The 21633-nt window shown below is 42.7% G+C and overlaps 3 protein-coding genes across 3 annotated transcripts in view; 1 reads left to right on the top strand and 2 right to left on the bottom strand.

Annotated features, from left to right (window-relative positions):
* The window catches only part of camkmt (calmodulin-lysine N-methyltransferase), a gene marked incomplete at its 5' end in the record, with an annotated part of 105524 nt that extends 102133 nt beyond the window's left edge, over nt 1-3391 (bottom strand). Inside the window, 3 exons of the mRNA XM_083922455.1 lie at nt 1458-1522; nt 1940-2118; nt 3230-3391. Coding sequence (XP_083778581.1) covers nt 1458-1522; nt 1940-2118; nt 3230-3391 — 406 coding nt within the window. The remainder of the gene's footprint in view (nt 1-1457; nt 1523-1939; nt 2119-3229) is intronic.
* Nucleotides 3392-3990: 599 nt separating this feature from the next.
* Nucleotides 3991-11323, top strand: prepl (prolyl endopeptidase like; the record flags this gene model as incomplete). The annotated part of the gene is made up of 15 exons (XM_083922466.1): nt 3991-4128; nt 5103-5231; nt 5339-5405; nt 5698-5878; nt 5999-6087; nt 6208-6334; nt 6408-6624; nt 6830-7021; nt 7153-7365; nt 7606-7781; nt 8001-8217; nt 8390-8539; nt 9410-9536; nt 10511-10599; nt 11186-11323. 15 exons carry the CDS (start codon nt 3991-3993, stop codon nt 11297-11299), a joined length of 2226 nt encoding a protein of 741 aa, XP_083778592.1. The 3' UTR covers nt 11300-11323.
* Nucleotides 11324-11450: 127 nt separating this feature from the next.
* Nucleotides 11451-19899, bottom strand: slc3a1 (solute carrier family 3 member 1; the record flags this gene model as incomplete). The annotated part of the gene is made up of 10 exons (XM_083922756.1): nt 11451-11882; nt 11994-12119; nt 12516-12698; nt 12840-13041; nt 14174-14298; nt 16572-16691; nt 17629-17754; nt 17841-17986; nt 18109-18288; nt 19476-19899. The coding sequence occupies 10 exons, from the start codon at nt 19897-19899 to the stop codon at nt 11451-11453; spliced, it is 2064 nt and encodes a 687-aa protein (XP_083778882.1).
* Between the last annotated feature and the right edge of the window lie 1734 nt (nt 19900-21633).

Raw genomic sequence — 21633 nt, 5'->3', positions numbered from 1 at the left:
GGGAGGAGAGAGGGATGGAGGGGGCAGAAGGAAGAAAGAGGAGCAATGGTAAGAGGGGTAGATTGAGAAAGGGGGGTGAGGGGGGTTTACTGTAAGCAGTCGGTAGATGTCTGGTGTGAGGGAGGGGAAATGAAGGAGGAGGGCTATTAGTTACTACTTTATAGATACTGGAAGAGAAAGAGAAAGAGAAAGAAAAGCAGGGAATGAGAGATCTGCAAATCACAAACAGCATAGCAAAGCACCACAAGGCAAAAACATGATGACTTCTTCATTTTCTCCCTCCAAAGAAAAAAGTATTGATCCTATTGTCTCCTTATGGAGAAAGGGATTATCCATTCTAGCAGGTTGGAATGAGAGCTGCCACTGAGCTCTGTCATGACTTATATAGTCTGATCCCAGTGTGCAATGATGTAGCCCCAAGCCATGACCTTCACCTCTGACTCTAACCCGTGACCTTTGTCATAACCCATCACATGCCTGGTATATAAGTATATAATGACTTGAAGAGCCCACATCTAAGTACGTTGTCAGTGGAGCAGGTCTGTGAAGCTGAACCCATATTTTTATCATTGTACATGTTGTTTCTAATGATCCTCATCATTGTTGCAATATTTCATACTGTGATGTGCAGTAAAAATCACAATTCCACCAATTTGGAAAACAAACTTTTGTATTATATACAAGTCACAACTTTACGGACATACAGTATATTTATAATGCAAGAATTTACACATGCAATTCAAATTAGCTTTGCATGCCATGAAGTCCTTATAATGGAGTATAATTGTCTGCCAACTCATTAAAATGCTACTTGGCAGGAGTGTTCCAAAAATTAAAGATTGTGTGTGTAGCCAACATAACTGGTTTCACTCATGTAAACAGCAGTCGCGTGGGTCTGGCTGAAAAACCTCTATGACAGGATAAACATTGCTAAAAGGCACAAGCAATAACTGAACAAAACGTAGTAAAAAATGAATTACACTTAACCAGAAGTAAACTCATTATGAGTAAATGCCTCACAAACACTTGACAGAATGAAGGTTGAAATCAAGGCTCCACTCTATGGTCGCATGTTCAAACCCCTGTTTAAGTCATCCTCTCTCCTTTCACCCAAACCACTCATCCCTGTCGACTGAAGCAATAAGAAGACTGCAGCCCACTTTCCTTCTAAAGGACATTTGAAGGTAGTTGGGAGGAATGAGTATGATAAACTGTAGAAGCCGCACAAGAGAAGTACTCCGATTCAAAGAGATGGACTCAAACCACCTGCATCAACCAGTCAATCAAACACTAACAGCCCACAGCATGAGGCTAACCCAAAATTGTAGTGTGTGAATGGGATAAAAGCCAGGATGTAGTGCAGTTACAGTAAAACAAACTCTGTGAACATAAACACATACACACAAACATATTACAGACACAATGCCTTCAAGAAGTAAGATAAAGTATGTACTTACAGACATTACCGGTGTTGTCAAAACTGTTGAGCACTTCATTAACTCGGATAGGCCCCAGGTTATCCCTGAAGGGACGCAAAAAATGTTAATTATTACACAGACGTTATCGTAATAACTATTTAAAACTTTGTTATTATTACAAAGTGAGAACGAAATGACTTAAAAACATCAAAAGTTGACATAAATGATGTGTAGATGAAGTGTTTGGCTGAATTAAATTCGTACAACATACAGATTCACAACAAACCACAGATTCCAGATACTTTTAGTAGATGTAATCACCAATGCTCTTTTACCATTGGTGATAAAAGCAGCGTGACACTGTATAAACCTGGAAGTTGGTCAGTACTGACTTTTTTACCCAAATAGTCTGATGTGCTGTTGTATCATAAAATGGCCCCTTGTGTGGTGCACTGTCACCATGCTTTATCTGTGCCAGCATTAAACCCGAGCCTTATGTGCATCCATTCAAGAGTGTGTACCTGAGCAAGGCACTGTATTCTGGAAAGTAGACACTTCTGTACTCCACCCACTGGTCATCTGAGGTATCACTAGAGTCTTGCGTCAGAAGTCTTTTCCTGCTGAAAAGGTCAAACGTTGCAAACCTGCGAACAGACACCTGTTTGACCTCTGGAGCGTCAACCTGCTTCTGACGCAGCACCTGTTAGAGTCAGGAGTGGGGATAAAGGGATTTCGTGCATTTAAATTTCAAAAAAAGGAGCATATCCCTTAACTGGTAAAGCTTCTCATAAGACATAAAGTCTCAGCATTTTCAGAATGATTCAGTCATCATGTTTTCCTGTTCTGGGAGTGTGAGGTTTCAATCCAACACAGGTCTTTTGTGAAGACCATAATGTGCTATGGAGGAGAAAGGCATTTTCAATCAGTTTTACATTGCTCATTTATCCACGTTTTCCTGAGTTGGATTTAACCAAGAGTTAAATATGGACAGCAGTGTTGATGTAAACAGAATACAAATGTCCCTTTATAATAATGTACAGAATGGATCTGTATCTTTTCAAGCAGAGTTCTATCTACAGTATCCATCCATCTACAGTTTCCATCCATCTACAGTGTGTCTCTTGGTTGAGGCCATACACATAGAGGTCATCACTGCGCCAGGAGGAAGAAATGCAGAATGCAAGATGGCCTCTATGCAGGGAGCTTTTCTTGTCAGCACACTGTAAAGTCTGTACAATGCCCATCTATGGGAAAAAAGCAAAAGCTAGCAGCTACTGCTCTGGTGCGCACAAGGTTCTTGAGTCTGTAGCCAAAGAAGAAACACATTCTTAGTGGTGACAAAGTTGTTGTAGAGCTGTAATATACTGTTATTAAACCACTTGTTGATAAAATTACAGAAGGTAAAGGTATATAAAGTTATACTGCCTGTCAAAGCAGATCAGAGTACTAATGCACAGGGACTGCTGAATAAACAGAATGCTATCATACTGTAAAGCATATCAAATGGTAAAAGTCCCTCCACATTTCATACAGCTTGGGCTAGGAATATATATTATTTAACGACACAGTACAATTGTATTTCTAAGTGTAGTAAACAATAGTCAAAATAGGGAAGAGACACGACAGGGAGAAAAGACTGGCTGCAACATTCTGTCCCCATGTTGTTCCAAAGTTCACGGATCAAAATTCTGACATATATACAAATCTAAAGATGCCCAACAACATATTTTATGTTGAACATCCAACACATTTTGAAATAAATATTCTAAAGCCTCAAGAGGTGTGTGCTTTGGTTTTAAGCATAACAATACCTGTCTCAGAAGCGTCCACCTAGCCCTGGCAACGTCAGTAGTACCACAGGTGTCAACCCGGGAGCTGTGGGAGTTAGCTGTGCAGGTGTCTTCATTCATATTTGTCCTCAAATGCGAAGCCGGCTCGGTCTTTTCTGCAGTGCCGGTTGAGTCCCTCTCCATTTTTTCGTTCATTCTTCGAAGGTGTGGGCGGAAATAAAGATTTAAACCAATAATACCGCAGGGCTGTGAAAGTTAACGGTGGAAATGGGTTTATACAAAAATAAGGCTTTTTCTGTACATTACACCAACGCAGAAATTGCTCGCAGATACGCTGTAATCACCTGTTACACCCACAATGGATACATGCTACTTCCGTACACTTTTTGGCATTCGAGACATAACAATGGATTATCGATACAATCGTGCCCGATTGTCTGTTACAAACTGCCAGCTGCGCATATCTGAGTTTGACTAGTTTTGTCTGGCATAGCTCGTTACGTCATCCACAGCGGGCTTTGTTTAGGAAATGGTGCACGTGTATAGAATTTGCTCACTGCTGTCAACGGTTAACCAACGGCAGGAGTTTTCATGTGATTTTTTTATTTAATTAACTAAACAATACATATTACAGGTTTAAATGCGGTGCTTATTTGCCATGTGAAACGTGTAAGCGTCCGACATTAACTTGCCAGGGAGTGACAGTTAACGTTAGCGACTTAAAACCACACAACCACAGCTATTATGTGTTAAGTTAGCCGGTTAACTGTTAGATCTCCGCTATGGTCGCTCTCTCTCCTCTGCTGTGTTCACCTGCTCGTCTCGTTACACGTTACGTACGTACGTTACGGTTTCGGGAGCCGGCCGTGTGCAAACGGATAACATGGCTCTCCTTGTCCGTCCAGCGTTGTTACACGGCGGTAAGGGTGTTAAGTTCACATTTAACTCGCTGTTTTAGCTCAGCCCAGGCTTGGTGTGAGATAACAGACTCCTATTTAAAGTCATTCATTATTTAAAAAACGGTGTCTTTTCACCACGCTGACAAAACTAGTCCTAAAAGGGAGCAACAGATAAGGGCAAAGTGCTGAACCTGAGCCCCTGTTTAGATGCGGCTCACTGCACTGACATGGAAACAAGATACAGGGAATATACACCTGTACCGCATAATTAATGATTAATAAAGTGTTTGTTTCCCATAAGTATTTGCAGTGACTATAATTGAGTCTTCAAGTGGAAAATTATATGAAAACTGTGTCACGTTATATTACCAAAATGCAAGCCAATTGCCAAATGACAGTGAAATAATAGCTATGCACCATTGTAAGTGCTTTACCCACAACAATCCTCTCATTTGGGCAAGTTTATGGGTATAGCACCTTTCAACAGCACGATAATTCAAAGTGCTTTACATAGAACATTAAAAGCATTGGAAAGAAACCCCTTAAATGACTTTCAGATAAAATATTTACAAAACAAAGCAGATAAAATCATTTTAAATGAAATAAAACCAAGAATACCAAAGCAATAGGGGTAACAGTGCATTATAAAGCAATGAATAAATAGTTTTGTTAAGTAAAAGGCAGCGGCAAAAAGAAAAGTCTTCAGTCTTAAGTTAAAAGTGCTGAGAGTTGCAGAAGACGTGCAGTATTTTGCGACTTTGTTCCAGATAGGTGGAGCATAAAGACTGAACGCTGCCTCTCCGTGTTTGGTTTTAGCTCTGGGGACACGGAGCAGACCGGTCCCAGACGATCTGAGAGATCTTTAGAGATTTAACATATTGCCTCAGGAACTCTTGCAAAGGATAGGAGAATATTGATTTGAACAGCAATTTGCATGCTTATCGTTGCAGCCTGTAAAACGTCTTTCCATAATTTGTATCGTTTTTTCAATTCAGGACACTTCAGACTCCTCGGATGATCACCTCAGCTCTGGACTTGAGAGGTACAAGGACTTGCAGAAGTATTTCAACAGGAGACTGAAGGCAACATACCGCAGGTTCTCCAACACACCTGCTCACTCGTTGGTAAGGCCTGTCTCCTCCTTCAGGTTTACACTCATCCAGCTTTTGAGGCAAATATGTGAAATTCCAAATTATTTTTTTACAATTCACCATGATTTCTCTTGACGCAGGTCTGTGGCCATCACCATGTATATTTCATTAAGGGTGATGGCATCTACAGAATGGACCGGAGACAGAGTAAGCAGAAACATGAATGTAGCTTGATGTTAACAACTTATGAGGCCAGAAACATGGGAACCTGGGACACCTGTGATTCTAAAGCCTGTAGTTCATTCATAGACATTGAATTAATTTTAAAGAGGACAGGAGGCAGAGAACAACATTGCACTGGACAAGTAACACTGGTGTATCTTCTTACTATATAATCCTATTCCCAAGTCTGCGTCAGCAACCTTCGATATGTTCCATTATTAGGAATAGTGTCGTACCCCCTTTTATGAATGATTCAGTTTCAGCTCCTCATTTGTAGGTGAGCCAGTGCCACAGCAGGTGCTAGATCTAGGACAGGTCTCTGGGCAGGAGGAGAAGACAGGATTTCATAATGAAGAGAGGAAGCAGAGGATTCTGTGGACTGTCCAGAGAATGCGTCTGTCCCCTCAGGAAAAGCATCTTGCTGCCACATTAAAAGCTACTCATACAGAAGAGCTGAGGTAAACATAATATAATTAAAGATAGAAGATATCCTTTTATTTGGTCATTTGATTAAAACAAAATTAAAACTGTTTCAGTTACTTAATAAGTGGATTGATGCTTGTGCTGTGACAATCCAGGTGTGTGGTTGTGAGGCTTGGAAATGGAAACCTCCCTTCTCTGGATCCCCCACACATCATATTCATACTTGATAAAGTCTTCAGCTTTGGTATGTTTTGAATAGTTTCCACTAGTAAAAATAAAAAAATCTCAGTAACAATAAATGAAATGCAGTGCTCTGGCTAATATTAAAGGATATTGTTATGTATGTCTGTCTGCATGGCTAAAGAATGGGCCACAGACGAGGCGCTGTTCTACACGACTCTGGAGGGTCTACGCTGCAGCAGAGTGTTTCGGCTGGACCTGACCTCCAACGGAGCAAGGATAACTTCTGTGTATGAAGAAACCCATCCTGAGTAAGTGTCATTTCACATCTAAGCTATCTCTGCTCCCACACCATCCTTAATTGATACACTGACATCTCCCCAGTGTGTTTGTGGAGGTTGCCCTTTCCAGAGACCGACAGATACTGAGCATCAACTGCAACAGCAGGACCAGTTCAGAGGTGCTGCTCATTGATAGAACAACATCCCATTTGGAGCCGTTCCTGGTTCAGCCACGCCAGCTGGACCTCTTGTACCACGTAGAGCACTGGAGAAAGTGTCTGATTATACTGGCTAATACAGGGCCTGGACAAGAATATCAGGTAGAGTCTGTACAATACTAAACCTGCAACGAGTAGTTAATTTATCAATTAGTTGTCAACTTTTAAATTAATTGGTTTGACTGGAAGTAATTGGTCCCTATTAGCAACTTGGTTCGGCTGTAGTTATTCAGAAATTATATTTGCACGGGGAAAAAAACTTGCTGATGAATATTGTATGTTTCATTTTAAATTGTAAAAAAACTAGGTGGTACAGGCCCCTCTCTCTGAGCCATCCATGGTCTGCTGGGTGCCCTTGTTTTCCCCTGACCCTGGCACTGCAGTCAAAGACATGGATGTGGTTGGAGACCACTGTGTGTTGGTTGTGAGAACACCAGTGGGTGAACTCGTCCTGGTCGTGGTCCCCCTGACCCAGCCCAAGGAGACATACACTGTACAGGTCAGTGTGATAATAACTCCATTTAAATATTATTACTCATGTAACACTCTTGTTTACCATCGTACTCACTCTTGTTTTTCTTTTTTTTATGTATTAATCTCTTAAACATTTTAAATATCTACACTCCCAAGCTCCCCTCCTGGGCTTGTGCCATCCAAACCAAGAAACCAGGCACGGCAGAGGAACTCAGTGTCTTAGAGTTCTCACTTTCATCTCCGGTCCACTTCCCTGTGTCCTACCGCCTGTTCCCTGAGGATGGGCTACTTTTATCAGGCACAGAAGACGAGTCCTCCTCAGAGAACCACGCCAATTATACCACCACGCGCTTAGAAGCCTGCCACCAAGTGAGAACACTTGACATATAAGACCCATTCACACACACTGAAACAGTATCAGCAGGGAGGTCAGCATTCTGTATTAAGACTCAAGTGTCTACTGATAAAGCTCTTTTGGCAACAAGCCACCAGAGACAGAAGACCTCAGCAATGCACACTCTGTCATGAACACATACCCTTAACATTTAAAAGGGCCCTGTTTCTACCCCTGACAGTCTCCAGACCAGTCTCTCTGTGTCTCCTCTGTAGGATGGTACCTTGGTGCCTGTTACACTGTTTCATTCAGCGCCTGTGGAGGGTTTGAGTCAGGCTCCACTACTGATCCATGTCTACGGAGCTTATGGCAGAGATGTCAACATGGAGTTCTGCCCAGAGAAAAGGCTGCTGCTGGAGCAGGGTTGGGCTCTGGCCTTTTGCCACATCAGGTAAGGTGTTACCTCTTCAGCTGCCTAAAAACTAACCTTTCTGGCTCAGCAGGTTATTTGGTGATGAGAACTGCATTATTTAAGTAATACCTGTGTTAATATTGATTGTGAATTGATTGTTGCGTGGAAGGAAATAGCTGGAAAATGTCTGTAAGGGCTGATTAAGTCTTAAATTGTGAGCTGAAGTGAATCAGTGTTCTTTACCTTTATACCTCCTAGAGGTGGAGGGGAGCGGGGTCTGTCCTGGCAAAGACAAGCTCGTGTGGAGGGGAAGCCGAGAGGAGTGGAGGACCTCCAAGCCTGTCTCCATCACCTTTTCTCTTTAGGAGTATCCTCTCCTTCACACACTGCCCTCACAGCCTGCAGTGCTGGAGCCGTGCCAGTGGGAGCGCTGTGCAACAGACACCCACACATGATGCAGGCGGTCACACTGCAGGTGAGATGTTAAATCACAGAAGGTTTGTGTATCTGTGTGCTGGACTCTGTGTCTTACTCAAGGGCACCTTATCAGAGCTGGCATTTGTCAATATGTAAGGGTTAAATACGGATTGAAGAAAAGTCTCCAAACACACAAATGCATCCAATGCCATCTCTTCCACTGTATTCAGGCTCCTTTCCTGGATGTGTTGGGAACGATGGAGGACCCCAGCCTACCCCTAACTTTGGAGGATAGGGAAGAATGGGGGGACCCAGTTGGAAATCCAAAACATAGACTCGCCATCTCCTCCTACTGTCCCCTTCACAACATTACCCCTCAGGTATGGAGAGGAAGAATGTAGCTGCAGTTATTTGTGTGCATGGGCTTTAGTGCATTTTGGGGCATTTTTCAGGTTTTTCTATAAGCTGTAACTTATAAGCTACCAGGTAGTTTTATTCTATGGTAGAACAATGTATTATAGAAAAATAGAAAGGTCTACAAGAAGGAGTCAGCAGAGAGATCTCACAGCAATCAAGGAGAATTTAATGAATCATGGTTTAACACACTCATGAGAGTTCCAAGATCCACAACATCAAATTCCAAGTGTCTCTTAACAGAGCTTCCTGTCTTATACAGAGGTCCGCGCAATGACAACTTTTACACGCCCCATCAGGTCTTTCCAATACACACTCAGTACATTTACAATCAGTGGCGTCTACTTTGTGTCCAGACGTCATCATGCCCAAAAACAGTTCTATTGTTTTCTAAACAGAATGTGCTTATCAGGCCTATGTCCCCAATACACAGTGACCTAGCCCTGTTATTCACCTTCTCAATCATGTTTTCTTCCAAAATTCTTAAATAAATATTGAATTGGCTGTACTCGTTCTACTGTCTTTGGATCAAAGGTAGAGTAGGCCATCCTACATGTCCACATGTCAAAGTGTTCCTGACACTGAATCGAAGCTGTGCTGTGGATGGGATGTGTTAATGTGGTTTGAATGATTAGATCAGATGATGGGTAGGTAGCCTCTGCCATCAAAGTCAATGACAAGTAGTGTAAAAGTACCTTGAGTGGTCAGAAGACTAGAAAGGTGCTACACAAGTCAATTTACCATTTACTAGTGCTTTTCAAATGTTTTCATCTGTCTGTGAAAACAAGTTCTGCTTTTTCTGTGTGTGTGTGTGTGTGTACGATTGTTTGAGTCAGTGTTACCCATCGATTCTGCTGACGGCCTACACCGGTGATGCCAGGGTTCCTCTGGCAAGTGTCCTCAAATACACAAAGCAGCTAAAAAAAGCCATTCATGCACACTTCGCCATGAAACTTACGTCAGGTACGTGCACAGACACACTCAAACATGCCGTCACAACAGCTTATTCACTTGTTGATCACATACATGCATATTAATGCTATTGTATAAGGTGAAATTTTTCTGCATCATCAGAGGTTTTAATAGTTCAGGGTCAGCTCCCAATAGTAGTGTCAGTGTGCATGTCTGGAGAGGCAGCAGAAACAGAAGTATGGCTTTCTATCAGGGGAAACTGCTAACAGCATTTGAAGTTCATAACCAAAGTATAGCATAGGTCACCTTGTAGTATTGTGTGTGTGCGCATGTGTGTGTGAGAGAGAGCTAATTGCTCTCATTTCCCCCTAGACAGGCTCTTTCTCCCTCTCACTTATAATCAGCCTTCACCATATTGGTGGTACTCCTCTTTACACCTCTCCCTCTCTCCAGCACTGGCTACATTCTTCTTGTTTCAAATGCACATATTATCTCTCTCTTTCACCCTCTCTCACTTTTCTGTTGTTATACACACATCCACCAAGCAGCTTAAGTGTCTGTGTATGTGTGTATGTCTCCCTAATCTGTCTCTCTGTTCTCTGGAGTCTTTGATAAAGTGCTGATGGCATAGACACATACAGGCGGGTGGGCAGGCCCATTAGCATGGTAAAGAGATAGTGTATCAGAGCAAGAGATTAGACGCCACAGACTGGGAGCTGTCAAGGTCAAGACCGCACTTGTGAAACAGCCCGTACCACAGAGGCGGGGAGGGGGGATAATATGGTGGGGTTCGAGGAGAGGGAGAGCAATATCAGATGGCAGCACGATTGAATGCAAGGGGAGTAAAGACGGAGTCAGAAGAGAGAGATCTGGGGCAGCTGGACAGAGAGAGAAGGGGAGCAGAGGAAGTGGGCATACAATGAGATAAGGGATAAATGTCTGAGAGGGAGTTTGAAACATCAGAGATCTTCTTCTGCCCAATTCTGCCTTTAACTTCCGTCTTTTTGTCTTCCTCCTTCTTTTAGAATGTGAACCAGCACCAAACATAGTTCTTAATATCCAACCTGGAGCAAATCATCTTGGACCAGAGGGCTTTGAGCTGATGCTGGAGGAGGTAATGCAACCTCCTGCAAGACTGTAAGGGTCTTAAAGGGATTGGATTTCCTAAGTTTTTTTTTTTAAATTAGCTTTTTAGAGGTTTGCTTCCAAATACAGCTACAACAGGGTTGCATGATATGAATAAAATATTACATTGCAATTATTGTTTAACTGATATTGCAATAGCATATGATACACGATAGGAGGCGTGGTCATTTTTGCCATTTTGTAATTATTCTCATCGAAAAATATATTAAAACGACCATGATGTGTTATTTTGTCAGAATCTTCACCAAACAAAGATTGTAGTAGCTCAGTATTGATTCATTTTTCTTAATAAGAAATGTTGCTTGTTGACAGCTGCTCTTAAATCCATTGCAGAAGCACATCCATGTTGAAAAGTGAAAGAACTGTAAACACAATTTTGTTTTAAAGCCTCCGTGAGAATAAATCCAGTTTAAAAAGTCAGTTTACCAAAATCTCAAGAAATTCTGTTCTCTCTTTCCTCACATTGTAAACACTCACTAACTAATCAGTTTTATCAGTTGAGTTAATGGGTACAGACTGAGAAATATGTCTTCTATCTTTTCTCCCCGACACAGGAAGCCCTCACGCTAGCATTCCTATACACAGAGCTGGGCCTGGACCGTCCGCGGCCTCCACGCAAGAGGAAGAGATGGCAGAGCCGTCAGGAGACAGTCGGGAAACTACAATGACCCAAATATCTACCATTAGGATGACACACATGTTTAATAATACCTATAGAAGAGAAGACAACATCAACAATGAATGTATCTGAATGGCCGTCTTTATTACGTGACATAAATCCGCTACAGAGGAGGCAGAATCTTCCATTGTCTATTCATATTAGCATTTATAAAGTATGTCTACAACACTTAAATAGCAGGCCTTCTCAGACACGTAGCACTGCTCAGTGTGGTTGAGGTTAAACCGAGTGTGGGTGGAGTACTGAATCACCAAACCCTCTCCGGCCTCTGTCAGAATACGAGACTTTTGTAACACCTTGCCGTCGTTGACTCGGTTTGTGCTCATCAGCACCTTCAACTGGTCTGGTAACTCACGAATAGAGGAGAGATCTGTGACGGCAGATTCTTCACCGAAGTTAAGCACCATAAGAAACGCTCCGTCAAGCCCGTCCAGCTCTCTGAGGTATGAGAAGACACTGGCATCACTGTGGACGTAGCAGAACCACCCACGGTGAAGGGGGAGCTGTGACTGACGCAGGGTGTTCAGGAAACGGTACTGAGCCAGAACAGACCCTTCGTCTTTCTTCTGGACCTGGAAGAGAAATAGGGGCACGGGAGATACATGATGTAAAATAAGGTGAACTTAAGCCAGCCCTGGCCAGATGTTTCTCCTGAGTTGAACAATATTGAAAGAGTTCTACACCTCCACATTGATGCTCCTGTAGTCGGGGTGTACAGGCAACCAGGTGATGTTTGTTTTGTTGTTAAAGCCTGCATTTATGTCACCACTCCACTGCATCGGAGACCGCTGAGGGTCCCGACTGGCACTCTGCAGTGAAAGGACAGGAATCATTTTAGCACTTAAGCTACTGACAGTGAATGTGCATGGACACACTCGCATGGTTTTACACTCTATTGCCAGTTTATGAGGTACACTCAGATAAAACGAATGCTGTCTCATAAACAAGAAACCTGCAATAAATCCTACCATCATGAAGGTTAAATTGTCTTTGTTGAACATAGTTGGTGATTTAACTTCATGGCTTTTTTTCCAGGATGTATTTTGTGATGCAGTTGCAGACAGTAATGTCAATATTCATAATGTAAAGCCATTAAGTCCTGTTTTGTAATGTCATCAATTAAACAGGTAATCCTTTTTTTTGCACCTTCTGCATCTGGCAGCAACGTTACAGTGAGTATTTTTCAGTGTATGCACAGTACTGACTGCATTGTATTTCCCAGCAGGGTCCTGTATCTGACTGTCTGTGACATTAATGTTCTCCATGCCGATCTCCTCGCCGTAGTAGGTGGTGGGCGTGCCTGGGAGGGTCAGCAGCAGCATGTTGATGACACGAATGTATGACTGACCAGCACTGGAGGAAATTCTAGGCTTATCATGGTTCCCAACCTGTGGAGGCAAGAGAAATATAAGTGGAGAGATGAGTGAGACAGGGTGAAGTGGATGGGTTTAGAGAAAACTGATGTTAAAAAGTGAGGGATATGGGATGGCTAAAGATTAAGTGAGAAAAGCCTCAGACTCCTGACTCACCACCCAGTTGGGCCATTGTCCCTTGGGCATGTTGGCCATCCACAAGTGGACCAGATGTTGAACCCACAAGCCACTGGTGTTCTGGGGCAGGTCCAGCAGGTAAAAGTTAAAGGGGAAATCACTTTCTTTAACCAGCGGGGTACCATAGTACATCATGGTCTTGTCCACCTCGTGATAATCATATGACTCTGTCACCATGAACCTGAAGTGGAGCGAGAACTTTTGTATTATAACGTGCAATCTGATCCTGAAATTGTCAACATTCAACACTCGGCTGTCCTTGCGAGCTCTGCATTCTCTCTTCATTTCAATGGCCTTTTACAAAAGGATTTATTAGTCCCACACTAAAATAGAATTTTCTATCAGGAGAGGTTCTAGACCTGAAGAAAAAAAACAATTATGTCTTGGTACTATGTGTCAATTTAACCATATTATCAATATACTGTATTTATAGATACACAGCAACATCTGTAGCATCTGTAACACTTGTAGTAATAAAAAAGCCCTGCGTCGGTTAAGTGAGTTAATAGTTTACATCTGTGACTGAGTTACATTCACTCCTGGCGGAGTTGATCACAACATCCGGTTTGGACGGAAAGATCAAAATTAAGTAATTGTGATTAGAATTTTTTTTTATTATTCACGGCCATCATTACTGAAACCAAATAAAATACATTAATGAAAAGGAGAAAATATATGAGTTGGGTGGGATTACATACCACCATGACTGTGATGTATGAGAAAGTGGAGAAATACCAGTCAACTCTGTGTGGTCTCATAAGGAACTGTTCACAGGCTATCAGATGATGGTGAATGGTAGTGGAACAGTGAAACCTTGCCCTGTGTTTTCACACGAGGGGGGGCCGTCACTGGCCCCTTGGGATGTCAAGGGACGGGTGCGAGCACCGTCCTTGCCTACGCCACTATATGTGTCCTAAAATAACACTGTATGTTAAAAATTAACACTCTGAGTGAAAGGGAATAACAATTTCAAGTTGAAAGTACACTTCTGTGGTTTCATAAAACAACACCAGGGGTGTCAAATTTTAACACTATTAAAGAGTTAAAATATTAACACTTTTCAAAGCATAATTTAACTAAAAATCTGCGAGAACTATATAAACTATGAATTAACACTCCTGATGTTTCTGTGTAGTAGTGAAAACACAGTGGACCGGGCAACTCAAATTGTAAATAAAAATTTTCGACATAAGTGACTTTATACACAGGACTGCATACGAATGATGAGCTATGTGAACCTTATGGCATCATCATCATATGTAGTAGCAAACTAAGTATGTAGGAGCATTATTGTATTGTTATGGCTCTCAAACCTGTATCTGCCAGGCTCACGGCTGTGGACGTCCATCACTGCCCTCCAGTCCCTCAGCAGGTCATGCAAACCCAGCTGACTGGTGGTGTAGTCATGATGGAGGTCCCACTCTGACTGTACAGACTCCTGGAGGGTTATGAATATAACGAATCACGTAAGTTAGCTAATATTGGATTTCATTATTATTGTATTAGTGTTATAGACAGGTTTTGCATTTTGGGTACTAGTTCACAGTAAACCTGTTCACAGTAAAGCCTCCACCCTGAGATCATCAACTATAGTGGATTAAAGAGAGACCAACAGTATTTCCTCTGCCAACTGGGAGTTTGGTTGAGCTTGGGTGTAAATGTGTTTCTTTGTCAGGCCACAGCACGGGGTCCAGTCACAGGCCAGGTGGTTGGATGATATGTGGAAACCAGATACATAGATACTGGAGGCCAAGTAATACAGACAATTGGGATTACTGTCTAAGGAATGTTCAAGGTTTTGGGGTAATAGTAATAGTGTAATAGTATTCATATAATGTGTAAGAAGACAGAATAGAGTAAAAAGAGACACAGGCAGGAATGTAAGTCTTGTTAAGTTATACCCAGGAGGAAATTCGACCCTCTGTGTCCAAGTGTGACCACAAACCAGTGCATAACAGTAGTTTAATGATTTGGGGAGAGTGACATTTCTACTCCTAAACACTAACACCTATGTATTTTTGTGTGGGAGAAACCATGACCATGAGTCTATTCAACGTCTATTCAAGTATGTCGGCAGCAACGCAAACCACTGTGCCGACATACTGCGGACATCAGCGAACCGTTCAGGCAGCAGCAAGCAAAGCACATAGTGGGTCCAAATTTAAAGCTTCTAAAGAAATAACGACGGCACTTTCCACAATCAGTTACGACTGTCTGAATCACATTCAAGGTAAAATTCTCAATAAAAGACAATAAACACACAGCTGACTCTTGATTGCAATGTTGTTAGACTTTTTTGAAAAGGCACTAAAATCTCTGTAGTGCCTGACAGTGACTCTTGTTTTGGTCAACATCACTAAAGCACAGCTTGGCGTGGGTTATTATCAATGAGTAGTCGGCCAGTGCATTGGCGTGGGTTATTAACAATGAGTAGTCGGCCAGGGCAGCAGTGAGTATACCTCTCAGTCAGCAGTAAGTAGACAAGTCGGTCTCAGTATTAGCAGAGTTATTCTTCTGCGGTAAGAAAATCCTAATGACTCACTAATCCGCCAAAATATGCTTCTCTTTTCTACTAATCTTTCCTCTGTGAGAAATAACTTAAGTCTCCGTGGAACAAAAACTCTTTCTCAGTGAGCTTAACTCTGCATGAATCATGAACCCTATGAATACCAGTGACTGTATTTTCTCAAGAAGGGCACAAGATGAACCTGGCATCTAAGTTAGAGATAAATGCTGAATGATACTCTCCCACTCAGTGGTGGATTAGCTTTGCTCTGCCACCTACACTGGAAAGTACTGCTTCAGCGGAGTCGCCTCTGCCCACAGTGTTGCTTTTATCCCTCCGATCATAAAAAGCTGGACTCTGACATGCCCCTTGTTATATAATTCAACAAAATAAAATCATAATATAATTGCATAACTGAATGTTACAACAGTGTTGTTTACTAAAAAGGAGCGTTGATCTCTTGAGCTCAGAGGAGGAAGAGCTGAGAATATGATAGAGCAGTAGCAAAAAGTAAAGAACCCAAACGGATTGGAAACAGAAACTCTTTACTGACTGAGCAGACCTGCTGACTGATGTTTGTTACATTTAATCATTATCAAAAATGAAACGTGACAAACGAGACCATCTCAAACTAATAAAATGAGGGCCGGTGTTGGGTGATTACTTGTCTTCCTCAAGGGATCTAATAAATGCTGAAGCTAGGGTAGGCAAATAATCCATAATAATCTTAAACTAGACTTCTGCACCTCCTTTGACCCTGTTTTAAGACTTTTGAAAGTTTAGTCTGTGACAGGAGACGGGTCACTCACAGGTCATTTCAGAGAAAGAGAGCGTTCCTTTTGGCTCAGGGCAGAGAGGGGAGAGGGAGAGCTGCAAGAAGAGGTCTCACTCTTCTTCAAATTCTGGATATTTTGCCTTCCTATTTACCTACTGTAGCTTTGAGAGCTGGAGGAGTTTCTGCAAAATGATAACTACAACTGTATAGGATTTGATAATTGTTCACCCTCAGATGGCAGTCACTGAAATTCAATTTGATTGGAGCTGAAGCTTGGCCTTTATATGGGGTTAAATGTGTTACATTGCTCTGCCATTAGATATTGATCAGACGGACCATCTTAGGTGGATGGTAGAGTCAATTTGAGGGCCAACAGCAGCTAGAACTAAGCCGGGTTGGATATTATGTGGTGCCAGGAGGTGACACTCACTGCTGCTTGGTTTGGGTCCACCTGTGGTTCATCTCTCAAGTGTGCAGCCTCCAGGAGGTGCTTCACTGCATCCATCCGGAACCCGTCCACTCCCTTCTCCAGCCAGAAATGAATAATATCCTAAAACAGGATCAAAATAAAAAATTGAATTAATTGTAAAAAAAACACGAGTACAAGATCAGATTCCTTAGTGTTGAAGTGTCACTTGATCATTGTAAACTTGTTCAAATTTAGATAACTTTATTTATCCCGAGGGCATTTTGTTTCGTTTACCCAGTCAATAAAGAACATTCACAATATGAAGAACATCAAAGCTCAAAGGCCACAGATCAACAAATGTGGGAAGATATGAAGAGTGTAAATGACTGTCGACACATAAATATAATGTAGGCTATATTATATGTATGTGTTGACATATGAATGTAGATGTATATGTATGCAAAGGTTATGTGCATCTACCTACATATACATATATAAACATAAACACGTACAGTATATTTACACAAACACCTGTACATAACCCTGTACACATACAGTATATACATAATAAATGAGCAGGTAAGAGGACCAAAGACTTCACTCTATTCACTTGAAATGACTACTGTCTGTGTTAAGAAGCCTTATGGCTGGAGGAATGAAGGACTTGAATGAAGTAGCGGTTTGTCCTCCTAAGAGGGACATTATAGCGAAGGCCTGAGGACATTACACCAAATGCCCTGGACAGAATATGGTCAGGTTGGATGATGATTTCTCTCGCTTTTTTGGCCACCTGTTTCTTCCAGAGGGAGCGCAAGTTACAACACACAAAGGTTAACGAGCCACATTAAGGAAGTTAATGTGTAATCAGTTGGAAATCAAACATCATTGCTACAGATAACAAAGGATTGTCAACAATCGTTGGGCAGAGGAGGAGAAAAAAACCGATGAGATAAGATTTGAGTAAGAGATACCATATGCGAGTCAGCGAAAAACACACACGCTTTAGAAATGAGTCAATAGCAGAATATGTGTATGTGAGGCATGTGAGACAGAGCGGTGTGTGGTCACGCAATCTCACAGTCATCTCTTTGCGGACATGTGGGTTTCTGAAGTTCAGGTCCGGTTGCTCCTTGAGGAACTGGTGCAGGTAGCATTGTCCTCTAATGTCGTCGTAAGTCCATGACGAGTTCCCAAACACACTCACCTGACAGAAAAGACGAGGGAGAAGAGGATTAGGACTTGAAGACAGTGCAATGCATCTGTGAAGGTTCAGTGAAAATCAGTACCAACCCAATTATTAGGCCTCGGCGCGGTTTCATTGCAGTCGACCCAGACGTAGTAATCGTTGTAGTGAGGATCTCTTGTCCGGCTCAAGTTGAACCAGCGGTGTTTGTCACTGGTGTGATTGGGAATGAAATCCATTATCAGCTTCAAACCTGGTGGAAAACAGCGAGAGGTTAGCATGAGTCAAAGACATGCGCCCTGCTACCCCCAAAACAAGACGCACGACGATCCACCATCGAATCTCTACGCACACAGGGGAATTGACAGTTCACACCTTTGTTGTGCATTTCAGCCAGGAGCTCCTCGAAGTCGTGCATGGTTCCAAAGAGCGGGTCAATGGCTCGGAAATCTTCCACATCATAGCCGAAGTCCTTCATGGGAGAGCGGTAGAAAGGACTGATCCAAACCGACTTGATGTTCAGATACTGGAAGTGATCCAGCTGCTCCTGAATTCCTGCCACAGCAGAGACACAATGATGAATACTTGACACTGGAGCACTTGGTCGAAGAAGAGTAAGATTTGTATTAACACTGATGCTGATGACAGTTGAGTGTATTTGGATCATACGGTGCTATACATCATATTAGTAAAAAACTATGTGGAAAGGGATCTGGGAGCAAAGGCTTTCCTTAAATCAGTGGTTCCCAAACGGAGAGTTGTGACGTCTACAGGGAGGAGCCTGGAGTTAAGTTGAGGCTAAAATATAAATGATGCGTGGCTCTGCACTGCTAACAAAGTATTGCGAGTGTGTGGAAGGACAGGTAGACAACGAATATACACCAAACGGCACAACTACCAAAAAAAGGGACAAGAAAGGGACACTTCATTAGAAGTGTGGGTAATGAAGAGAGAGGAGTGCTTGAAAATATTCTTATCTACAAAAGGGGGGGGGGGGGGGGGGGGGGGCTGCAGAAAAGGTTTGGGAACTGCTACCTGACATTATAAAAAAGCAGTTATGTAGTCCATCAATACACTAAATCCGACTCTCAATACAGGGTTTCCAGTGCATATTTTAAATAATGTTTCTAAAACAGAGCAATGTCCTTGCTTCTTGCACATGAAGTAAAGGTGCATCCGCCTAATTAACCAGTAGCTCATTAAACCATTGGTGCCAATATTTAAAAAGAACAAAAAGGAACCTTTTACTTTTGAAGGGTAAATACATTATATTGTAACTGATCTTTATTCGCTAATGGTTAAATAAAGTTAATGATTTATAAGCTTGTGACGAGTTCACCTCTTGGGTTGCTAGGTTGTAATGATAATGCTGTAAGAGGTGTTGGTAATTTATTAATACATGTTTGTGGGCTTCACAGTCTAATAAGCTGTCATGTCTAGATATTAAAGTGTTAATAATTGGATTTTGTTCCAGATACACTGCAGGTTTTTCCAAAAGGTAAGCGGTCCATTAGAGTGTCTATCTGATAAACTAGAGAACAATTTAAAAAGATGATAACCTGTCCTGCTATTGGAGGATTATTCACAACCTGGCAACCTAAAAGCTACTCTAATTGACCACTGACACGTGAGGTAGGCTTCTAGTCATGAATAAAGGATGACCTAATAGAAGTGAATGCAAAGTGTCATAGAGGAGTTTTAATGAGCTCCCTTATCAGAGCACGCAGCAGCGTCAGCGTTACCTTTGAGGTCTCCCACCCCATCACCGTCAGAGTCTTTGAAGGACCGGGGGTAAACCTGGTACACCGGGGAGGCCTGCCACCAGCTCAGGCACCGCGGCGACAGCGCGATCAGCGTGATAGTGAGCGCCACCAGCGCCAGGGTGCAAGCCATCGTCAGCCAGAACAAAACCTCTCGGGCCACTCGGTAGCGGGCCTGGGAGGAGTAGAGCAGCAACACCTCCTTGGGCATGCCGGCATACGGTTTGATCTGCGTGTACTCCTCCGCCGCGTCCGAGTGCAGCTTGAGCGCGGTGAGGTCGTGCTTGTCGTCGGGGTCAGCGTTGATGAGGTCCGCCGCTGACCCGCGGTCTTCTGCATCCTGAAAGCCCGGGTTCCTGGTGCACTCCCCGAGCTCCACACTGTCGCTGTCCCCCTTTAAACTCATCTGGTCTGGATCTCCTGGAGCTTAAAACAACTGTGTTGATTTAACTCGTCTTCAGGGAGAGCAACTGACTCAGAGCAAACTGCCGAGGGTCAGAGTACACACACACACACACACCTACACTCCTCTCTCTCTCTCTCTCTCTCTCTCACACACACTCACACACACACCTACACTGCTCTCTCTCTCTCACACACACACACACACACACCTACACTCCTCTCTCACACACACACCTACACTCCTCTCTCTCTCTCACACACACACACACACACACGCACCTACACTCCCCCCTCTCTCTCTCACACGCACACACACCTACACCCCTCTCTCTCTCACACACACACAGACCTACACACCTCTCTCACACACACACCTACACTCCTCTCTCTCTCTCCCTCTCACACACACACACCTACACTCTTCTCTCTGTCTCCCTCTCTCACACACACTCCTATCTCTCTTTCTCACACACACACACCTAGACTCCTCTCTCTCTCACACACGCGCGCGCACACACACACACACACACACAGCAGTGCCACCTGAGGAATGTGGGAGAAACTGGAGAGTTGGATGGGAATGTTAACATCAGAGATTAGCTTTTCTTGTTGTAGTGCTGGGAATAGGGGAGACCAGGGCCAGTCGTAGCTTAACACAACTTCCCCAATACATCTGAAAAACATGTCCTGCATGACAATTTGCAATTACAAACTCCAACGTGTCAGCTACTGAACCAACGTATTCAAGCCGTTCACACATTAACTATACTTTTAGGATTCTTGAAGCGTAAATGCGAGGGGCTTTTTCTTTGCGCGCTCGCCGTCAGAAGCTAGCGGGCAGTGTAGTTTGTTTAATTGCCGTAGCTTTTACCTTCTGGCGACTGCATTTATGCGTCAAAAATCCTAGAAATGGTTTTTATTTTTGAAGATTATCTTGCTGAACAAAACACAGAACTAAACCTGAGCTTAATTTCTGCAATAATCCAAAATCCAATGCGAAAAAATCCCATTGACTTTTTGTCGAGGGAACCAGAGCGATGCTAACTTCTAGGTCGGCCTAGAAAATATACAGTTATATCATCACTGCAGCGCTCTAGAGTAGTTGTTTTGGATTCCTAAATACTCTGATCTCAGGACAGCAACCAAAAATACACACCTGACAGGAAAGTTACATTTTTACTCAAGAAAAATTGAGGGGGGCGGGACTTATGACCTATACTGGAGTCATGCACCAGGGGGCGGTCAAGATGTTTAGGCTTCACTTTTGGGGAGCTGTTAAGTCATCCACCTTTTTTACAGTCTGTGGGTGAAACACAAGACTTTCCCCCAGGTGACAGATGTTTGTGACCTGCTTGAAACCAAAAAACAGGCTTGACTTGTTGACGTAACTTGGTTAACCTACATAACTTAAATGATCGTACAAACGTACTTATTTAAACCCAAAACAGAGACTGCTTGGAAAAATTTCACCACGACACAAATCAGCCGCTAAATTCTTTTTAGCATGCTTGATGTCTTCCGATGTGCAAGGTAACTGACCAAAAACAAGAGAATATTAAAGAGAAAAGAGATGCTGCAAGTCTGAATTGTTGCAATTATCTCTCCCACAATACAAGTCATGTTAACAAGGTTGGCCAAAAGAATTTTCTTTTCTGAGCTACATGGTGAGTTTTTCCTTGTTCACAAAGCCTTTTTGTGTGTCCTTGCACAGAACACTGTACACCACACAAGGCAC

This window comes from Echiichthys vipera, assembly GCF_963691815.1.
Source record: "Echiichthys vipera genome assembly, chromosome: 11".
In the NCBI taxonomy this organism is placed as follows: domain Eukaryota; kingdom Metazoa; phylum Chordata; class Actinopteri; order Perciformes; family Trachinidae; genus Echiichthys; species Echiichthys vipera.
Note: the sequence above shows the minus strand (reverse complement) of the source record. Positions and strands in the feature narration are given on the sequence as shown.